We start from the raw sequence: 9,553 nt of genomic DNA, 5'->3' as shown, positions 1-9,553 counted from the left end.
GGGAGAGAGTTCCACTGCCGAACAGCCCTCACAGTGAGGAAGTTCTTCCTAATGTTCAGGTGGAACCTCCTTTCCTGTAGTTTGAAGCCATTGTTCCGTGTCCTAGTCTGCAGGGCAGCAGAAAATAAGCTTGCTCCCTCCTCCCTATGACTTCCCTTCACGTATTTGTACATGGCTATCATGCCTCCTCTCAGCCTTCTCTTCTCCAGGCTAAACATGCCCAGCTCTTTAAGCCGCTCCTCATAGGGCTTGTTCACCAGACCCTTAATCATTTTAGTCGCCCTCCTCTGGACGCTTTCCAGCTTGTCAACATCTCCCTTCAACTGCGGTGCCCAAAATTGGACACAGTATTCCAGGTGTGGTCTGACCAAGGCAGAATAGAGGGGGAGCATGACTTCCCTGGATCTAGACGCTATTCCCCTATTGATGCAGGCCAGAATCCCATTGGCTTTTTTAGCAGCCACATCACATTGTTGGCTCATGTTTGTATTGAAAAGATGACTTTTCATTTAGCCAGGGGGACACCTGCCTCGACAGCAGTACCTGTGGAAAAGATCTTGGAGTCCTGGTGGACAACAAGTTAAACATGAGCCAACAATGTCATGCGGTGGCTAAAAAAGCCAATGGGATTTTGGCCTGCATTAATAGGAGTCTAGTGACTAAATCCAGGGACGTTATAGTACCCCTCTATTCTACCTTGGTCAGACTACACCTGGAATTACACAGTGTCCAATTCTGGGCACCACAATTGAAGGGAGATGTTGACAAGCTGAAAGGTGTCCACAGGAGGGCGACTATGAGGAGTGGTTTAAAGAACTGAGCATGTTTAGCACGCAGAAGAGAAGGCTGAGAGGAGACACGATGAGGGCCATGTATAAATAATGTGAGGGGAAATCATAGGGAGAAGGGAGCAAGTTTGCTGTTAGGAATTGTGGGAGCTGAAATCCAAAACACCTGGAGGGCACAAGTTTGCCCATGCCTGTCCTACAGCATTGAGGCCCGACTGTTAGTGTGTGAGCTCTCCTTCTATGGAGAGGAGGAGGAGGTCTTCCCCGGTGGAAGGCGCGCAGGCGTGCCCCATTCCTTCCCTCTCCCCGAAAGGAGAAGCACCTCCAGGGGCAAACACCCCGGAAAGGCCACGGGTGACTCCCCTCGCGTGGGCGGCCGGGGATAAGAGCAGGATGTGCCGAAAGAAGACGCAGGAAGAAGGGAGACGCCACGGTGAAGGATGGCTCCGGTTCCCGCAGCGCGACAGGGGACCCCCAACCCCGCCACGTACTTCAGGCGAACCCCGCTCATCCTGATGCTGATGATCGGGGGCACCAATGCCTTCCACGCCGTGAGTGAACCTTTGCGGGAGAAGGGAGTCCCACCGAAGGGAGAAACAGAGCCATTGAGGGATGCAATGCATGGCAAAGCGACCTCGGAGTTCACAGAGATGAGGCGAGAGAGGCAATGTGGCAGGTTTCCGAGACTGAGGATGCATCTACACCTGTGATCCCCAACCCCGAGCCTCCCAGACGGTTTGGACTTCAGTTCCCAGAAGCCTCGGGTGCTCTGGCCAATGAGCAGGGAGTTTGGGAAGTGAAGTCCAAACCCCCCGGAAGAGCAAAGTCTGGCAAAGAGTGCTCTGCAGTGTGGAATTAATGCAGTTGGACACCCTGGCAGTGGATACTATGAATCCTGGGAGTTGTCTGCAAGACATTAGCCTTTTCTGCCAAAGAGTGCTGGTGCCTCGCCAAACTACAAGTCCCAAGAATCCATAGCATTGAACCAGGGTGGTTAAAGTGGGGTCAAACTGTATTGATTCTGTTGTTTCATGACTGGCATCACTGGGCTGCTGTGAGTTCTCCAGGCTGTATGGCCATGTTCCAGAAGCATTCTCTCCTGACGTTTCGCACACATCTATAGCAGGCATCCTCAGAGGTTTTGAGGTCTGTTGGAAACCAGGCAAGTGGGGTTTATATATCTGTGGAAGGTCCAGGGTGGGAGAAAGAACTCTTGTCTGTTTGAGGCAAATGTGAATGTTGAAATTGGCTACTTTGATTAGCATTGAATGGCCTTGCAGCTTCAAAGCCTGGCTGCTTCCTGCCTGGAATAGAAACACACCCTACAAACTATCTACACACCCACTAAGAAAATTCAATCGATGCTGCACTCAGCAAAGGACAAGAGGAAGTCTCTCACCTCTGCAGGAGTCTGCAGCTGTGGACAGGTCTACCAAACACAGCATTGCCCAGACATGAATCAACCCAAAAAATCAACCCAGACACAGCAACTCAAAAAAAGTTCCCTTATAAAAACAAACAAATATATAATTAGTTATTTTATAGCAGCAATGTTGGAGCTCCCGGTGGTGCAGTGGGTTAAACCTCTGAGTCAATGAACTTGCTGACCAAAAGGTTGATGGTTCGAATCTGGGGAGTGGGGTGAGCTACCGCTGTTAGCCCCAGCTTCTGCCAATCTAGCAGTTTGAAAACATACAAATGTAACAGCACTCTATGCAGTCATTCCGGTCACATGGCCTTGGAGGTGCCTCTGGACAACACCGGCTCTGTGGCTTAGAAATGGAGATGAGCACCATGTTTGAAAACATGCAATATGAGTAGATCAATAGGTACTGCTTCGGCAGGAAGGTAATGGCGCTCAATGCAGTCATGCTGGCCACATGACTTTGGAGGTGTCTCTGGACAACACCGGTTCTTTGGCTTAGAAATGGAGATGAGCACCAACCCTCAGAATCGGACACAACTAGACTTAATGTCCGGGGAAAACCTTTACCTTTACTAGCAGAAGTATTGGGAATTGTAGTTTGGTGAGACACCAAAGATCATGTAAAACTACGGTTCACATGATTCCATAGCATTGAGTCATAGCAGTTAAAGTGTCAAACTGCATTGATTATACAGTGTAGGTCCGTTATGGGAAAACTTTTTTGCCTTGGGTCCACATTGTAGGCCCAGATGGGAGAGCGGGGCCAGGAGGGAGGGGGGCAGGGAACAAGACATCTTGTCCTCCCAGCGTAAGGACGGGCTGCTCTCTCATCCCATCCTTATGCTGGGAGGAAGGCAGAATTTGCAGTGACTGCCTTAGTCCTCTTTCCCATCCTCCTCCCCACAATCCTCTAGCTGTCCTTTTGGTAGAATGCTGGGAGGAGGGTAAGACAAGACAGTGGCTGAGTGCGCTTTGGGGGGCTCTCAGTCGCAGCATGCCTTCCTCGAGCTGTCCTCCCAGCATAAGGATGGGATCGCCCTCACCATCCTTATGCCAAGAGGAGGGTGAAACACATAGTGGCTGAAAGTGCTCCAGGGGGCTCGGCGAACCACTGTGTCCTTATGCCAAGAGTACAGGGAAAATGAGGACCTGAGATAAGCGCCCAGAGGGCAGCAACCAGTCCCTGGGCCTTAGTGGTGTAGATGAACTCTGAGGCATTCATTCTCAGTTTGTGAATGGGAGGGATACAGTAGGATAAGTACTGAACTTAGCTCTTCCATAGGCAGGTGGAGATGGAAAACAGGGCTTCCTTATGGAGTCTTCCTCCAAATTGACTTACCAACCTGGTGTGTGAGTGAGCTGCTTCTTGGTAGGGGGTTGGACTGAATGGCCCATGAGATCTCTTCCAACTCTATTATTCTGTGTAACTGTGTTCCATCTAAAAACAGGTCTCTCCCTCGGTGGGAAGGAAGCATCATCTTTCATTGCAGACAAGTGCCTATGACTATACATAGGATAGGGATGATGAAATCTAAAGCCTTTCCACATAGCCATATAATCCACAATATCTGCTTGGAACTGGGTTATTTGAGTCTGCACTGCCTTATTATCCAGGTCAATATGACTTTTATACAGCTGTGTGAAAGGGACCCCAGTAGTGCTTCAGAGACATACCTATACCTTCCCTTTGTCTGTTCTCTCTCCTCCCAAATGTTTTTAATTACACCCTGAGGATGGCAAATTAGTTGTGTGGGAGCTATTCTTGTTCTTGGAGCAAACTGCAATTATCCTAAAGGAGTAAGGCCGTTCTCTGTTGGGAGAGATTTTTATGTTTAGTGTTGCTGTTTCGCTCAATACAAGCTGATCCATGTCTGCTTACTCACATAAAAGGTGCTGATTGTCTGCATTGACTGACTCAACATACTCATAATAACAACAACCCAGGATGCCCTTTAAGAATAATATGCATCCTCAATTTGGTGTGTTTTTATTACAAGTGGCATAACATTAGCAGAGGGCTGGACAACCTCAGTACCATCATGCCAATATATTTTGCAACCACAAGCAGGAAGCTTGAGCATGTATATTTGATATTCCATATATCACACCAGAGCTGTAATCAAATGAGTGAGACACTGGCTGTGTAGGCCTGTTTAGCAGGTTTCTGGTTTAATTCTGTTCCTTCAGACTTGTGTGTAGGTGGTGTGTAGAGAAACACTTCATTCCTCTCAGCTGCATTTGGTTGTAGAGATTTACATGATAAATGGTCTCTCCAGATTTTACCCTGGCATCAGTTCTTAGAGAGTCCTTGTTTGTTTGTTTATCATGTCAGAAGTGAATTGAGGGTACAGTTATAATGTATTTAAAAGAACACAAAGTTAAAAACTTGGCATTATACTATTTCCTCTGACCAGAGGTTGTCCACTTGGAGTGCCTCTGATGTTGCTGTGACAAAGTCCTCCGTTGTGCATGTGGCAAGGCTCGGACTGCATTGTAATACGTGGTCTGTGGTTTGCTCTCTCCACACCCTCATGTCGTGGACTCCACTTTGTAGCCTCATGATACTATTGTAGGGACATGAGAGAAGCCTCCCTGCATGATAGTAACGCATCCAGGCGTCCCCTGGCCAACATCTTTGTAGATGACTGATTCTCTCACACCAGAAGCGACTTGCAGCATGCAAACAACCAAACAAACCAACGGACCTTTTCAGAACCAACTATGGCAATAATCTCAGTCAACACAGAAAACAACCATATTGTATTTAACAATGAGCAGATCCAAACTGGGACAATGCGAGGAAAATTTGATCTAGCTGTCTGACTGTTTTGGACTACAAGATCCTTCATCCCTTACCATTAGCCATGCTGCTTTAGATGTCTTAGGAGTAAGAGACAAAAACACTTAAAGAGCCAACATTTCTACAAGCCTCGTCCTACTGTTTCCCTTAACTATAAAAGCTACAACACTAATAACTGGGATCATTTTAGAATCATGGGTTAAGATTATAGAATTTATTAATCTTCAAATGTTTATCTTGCTATTTCATTCACCCTCCTGGTTGGGACCCAAGTGCAAGGTTATAGTAAGTGACATATTTTGAATCCTAAAGGATCCAGATTCAGTTCTTGACATCTCCACATAAATCACATAAGGCTTTGGCATCCTAAAGCCCAGCAGGTCAGATTGCAGGGTTAAGAGATCTACATATTGAATCCCACAATGCTCCAACTAGTGCTTGGGACTAAAAAAAATCTAGCTTTAACAACAACAGCAGCAGCAACAAACTTTATTTGTAACTCACCCTCTCTCCCCAAGAGAACTTGAAAAAGGTCAGAAAGAACTCCCAATTCTACCACACAAGATTTTGCTGATCTTCTGTAAATTTTCCAGAGATCAAGTTTTTGATCCTCATTTGCCTTCTGTCTACTCGTTAGTAGCTCTACAGAGTTTTTTCTCTCTCCTCTTAAAAACTATACAAAAGTACTCTTATCTAGAGCTTGGAAAAGTTATTTTCCAGACAACCAACTCCAGGCTTTGAAGGTAGTCAGTCAACATCACATTTTTGGGAGATTCACAGGGGGATCTTGAACTATACATTTGAACAGTAAAGAGAAAGCACGGGAAGACTAAAAACGAAAGACACAATTTAATCCTCAACTTCATTAAACAAGGCATGCTGAGATCATAGCATAATTGTCTACAAATGTTGAGTCACTGCACAAAAGAAAATGAAGAACAACTTCCCCCACCTTAATATTTCACATGGAAATGTCTTTGGACAGGATGATAGGAAATCATAGAGTTGGAAGAAACCATGAGCCCCAACCCCTTTCCATTCAGGAATAAGCGATTAAGACACTCTCGACCGATGACCATCTAGCCTCTGTTTCTAAACCTCCAGAGAAGGAGACTCTACCACACTCCAAGGCAACATATTTCACTGTTTCTTTTATCAGGTGGAATCTCTTTTCCTATTGTGTGATGTGAATTCGGCAGGTAATGTACTGTGATATAGTGTACTACAATAATGCACAATTAATAAAATGTGTGCCTTTTTCCTCTTCTCACCACAGTGGACATTCTTCGCACCTCAAACCATCCCCTATGACAAGCTGGGACCACTGGGCACTTTAACCAAGTATCTTCTGGAACATTATAACACTCCTTTGAGAATATGGTAAGCTACAGTCAGGAACCAAGAATGTTTTCCTTGTTCTGCGTTGCATTTGTGTGTAACTCTTGAATTTTGGGCTGGGAAAATCAAATGCTTTGAAATCAGCGATATAAAAGCAAATTGTATAGTCCAATAAATGATAAATGTAGTCATGAGGAGGGATTTCGGTAACAATAGGAGTAAGCCACTGTGATCAGATCAATATAGAGAAGTTTTTTAAGGCATGACAAACACCAAGTTGCCAAATAAGATTCCTTTCTATAAGGTTGAGTACTGTCAACAAGCTGTCTGTGGGGATTTTACATTCTGATTACTTCCTCCACAACAAATGCATATAAAGTTAGATGTATGCATTACACACTAACCCTGAATAATCATTACTCTATGAAGCATTTGAGTGTTGGTCTTCCTCCTTGACCTCAGATACAAGGTATTGTGGTCTGAGGGTCCTTCCACACAGCCCTATATCCCAGAATATCAAGGCAGAAAATCCCACAATATCTGCTTTGAACTGAGTTATCTGAATACATTGCCATATAACCCATTTCAAAGCAGATGCCAGATTTTATTCAGCTGTGTGGAAAGGGCCAGAGAGTTGGGTTACGTTTCTGGGAAGCTAGGGTTCAAATGCCCACTGAAGCATTGCAACCCACTGGTTGACCTTAAGTCACACCTCTTGGTTTACCATGCTAAGACCTCTTCTACACTGCCATATAATGCAGATTATCAAAGCAGATAATTCACATTATCTGCTTTAACTGGATTATATGAGTCTACACTGCCACATAATCCAGTTTAAAGTAGATAATCTGGATTTTATATGTCAATGTAAAAGGGGCCTAAGGAAAGGCGAGTTGATTTAAACCACGTAGCACTTGTGTCCCACGGAAAGGAGCATGTCTATAGACTGATAAGGTGTTAGGGGTTATGCCATTGGTCTCTTTTTCAGGCCTCAATGTTATTGTGTACGATCTGAACTAGTATTTCATTATTGCCTTCTTTTTTTACTCACAGGTTTGTGACAATCTGGATACTTCATACTCTGTTCGCATTTATTGTTCTCAAGCTTTGCAAGTAAGCTATTTCAATTTATTCCTCTTTGGTTTTTGGTCTCTTTTTACTTCTTGCAGTTCTCATAAACTTGGCTGAAATACTTCCTTCTTTATACAGTAGAGCCTCACTTATCCAACATAAACGGGCCGGCAGAATGTTGGATAAGTGAAAATGTTGGATAATAAGGAGGGATTATGGAAAAGCCTATTAAACGTCAAATAACGTTATGATTTTACAAATTAAGCACAAAAATATCACGTTTTTCAACATAAAAAGCAGTTCAATACATGATAATGTTATGTAACAATTACTGTATGAATTTAGCACCCAAACTTCTCAATGTATTGAAAATTGACTACTAAAAGGCAAACTGTGTCGGATAATACAGAACATTGGATAAGCGAAGGTTGGATAAGCGAGACTCTACAAATATTTTATATGTGCTTTCATGGGGGAGATGATTCCTCATGCAATCTAAAATTGTTTTTCTAAAAAGCAGGTTAGTAGCTGTAGCCAATTTGTCTGTGGAAAGAAAGTGGTGAGCGCTGTTAATCCCAAGGAAAAGTATACCAGGGAAATGACTTGAAAGCACAGAACAACAACAACAATGTTGATATGAGCAGAAAGAAGCAAGTGTGATTGGCCTACTTGGGAGGAAGGTAGAGAGTCCCAAAGATCTTTCTCACCTAGATTTTCATTCTGTAACTCACCAGTGTCACATTTGTCTCTTTCTTCTCTGCAGGGAGAAAGGCATCACTGATCGCATGACCCAGGTTCGATGGTTTGCTCAAACTGTTACATATGGATTAAATTCTCTGTTCTTCTTGTGGATTTACAAACCACCAATGAAAAGCAAATGAAGGATTCAAGCAGAAGACAACATAGAAACACATAGTCGGGCATTTTGGTTGTGTTCTCAGCTTGAAAATAGCTGGGTCCCTCAATAATCAATACATTAAAGGTATAGGGGTTGTTAAAAAAACTACACTAAAGTCTACTCTAGAACTTTAAATGGTCCTTAAAATGATCCCTTATAGCCTGATAGCAGGCATTGTCTCACTTCTCTACTAGAGCAAAAGGCCTGGTCACAAGCTGTGCCACACAGACTGAAAGTGTGGTGACACAGTGAGATTATGCTCAGCCACCTGGCCCTAGACACACTTAAAGGGTAAAGGTAAAGGTTTTTTCCCTGACATTAAGTCCAGTTGTGTCTGACTCTGGGGGTTGGTGCTCATCTCAATTTCTAAGCCGAAGAGCCAGCATTGACCATAGACACCTCCAAGGTGATGTGGCCGGCATGACTGCATGGAGCACTGTTACCTTCCTGCCAGAGCAGTACCTGTTGATCTACTCACATTTGCAATTTTTTGAACTGCTAGGTTGGCAGAAACTGGGGCTAACAGCGGGCGCTCACTCATGATGTGGCCAAAATACTTCAACTTTGCCTCCAATATCCTTCCCTCCAGTGATCAGTTGGGCATTATTTCCTGGACTATGGACTGGTTGGGGGGAGAGTTCCACTGCCGAATAGCTCTCACAGTCAGGAAGTTCTTCCTGATGTTCAAGTGGAATCTCCTTTCCTGTAGTTTGAAGCCATTTTTCTGCGTCCTAGTCTGCAGGGCAGCAGAAAACAAGCTTGCTCCCTCCTCCCTATGACTTCCCCTCACATATTTGTATATGGCTATCATGTCTCCTCTTAGCCTTCTCTTCTGCAGGCTAAACATGCCCAGTTCTTTAAGCCTCTCCTCGTAGGGCTTGTTCTCCAGACCTTTTATCATTTTAGTTGCCCTCCTTTGAATGCGATTTCCTGCTTCTTGGCAGGGGGTTGGACTGGATGGCCCATGAGGTCTCTTCCAACTCTACTATTCTATGATTCTATGATTCTATGGACGCTTTCCAGCTTGTCAACATCTCCCTTCAACTGCGGTGCCCAGAATTGGACACAGTATTCCAGTTGTGGTCTGACCAAGGCAGAATAGAGGGATAGCATGACTTCCCTGGATCTAGACGCTATACCCCTATTGATGCAGGCCAAAATCCCGTTGGCTTTCTTAGCAGCCGCATCACATTGCTGGCTCATGTTTAACTTGTTGTCCACTAGGACTCCAA

At 44.5% G+C, this 9,553-nt stretch overlaps 1 protein-coding gene across 3 annotated transcripts; it reads left to right on the top strand.

The window, feature by feature from the left end:
• The first annotated feature begins 888 nt into the window (after positions 1 to 888).
• Positions 889 to 8,776, top strand: LOC103281653 (transmembrane protein 254-like). Of its 3 annotated transcripts, none has more exons than XR_010004499.1 (5): positions 889 to 1,339; positions 6,291 to 6,394; positions 7,406 to 7,465; positions 7,944 to 8,103; positions 8,187 to 8,320. XR_010004499.1 is itself a non-coding variant. In XM_008123663.3 (4 exons), the coding sequence occupies exons 1-4, from the start codon at positions 1,229 to 1,231 to the stop codon at positions 8,302 to 8,304; spliced, it is 393 nt and encodes a 130-aa protein (XP_008121870.1). In that variant the 5' UTR covers positions 902 to 1,228; the 3' UTR covers positions 8,305 to 8,776. The 3 variants fall into 3 exon arrangements, 1 of the variants encoding a protein (XP_008121870.1); XR_010004498.1 differs by having other exon boundaries at positions 7,941 to 8,103; XM_008123663.3 differs by lacking the exon at positions 7,944 to 8,103 and having other exon boundaries at positions 902 to 1,339; positions 8,187 to 8,776.
• The last annotated feature ends 777 nt before the right edge of the window (positions 8,777 to 9,553 follow it).

This window comes from Anolis carolinensis, chromosome 3, assembly GCF_035594765.1.
Source record: "Anolis carolinensis isolate JA03-04 chromosome 3, rAnoCar3.1.pri, whole genome shotgun sequence".
Lineage (NCBI taxonomy): Eukaryota > Metazoa > Chordata > Lepidosauria > Squamata > Dactyloidae > Anolis > Anolis carolinensis.
Note: the sequence above shows the minus strand (reverse complement) of the source record. Positions and strands in the feature narration are given on the sequence as shown.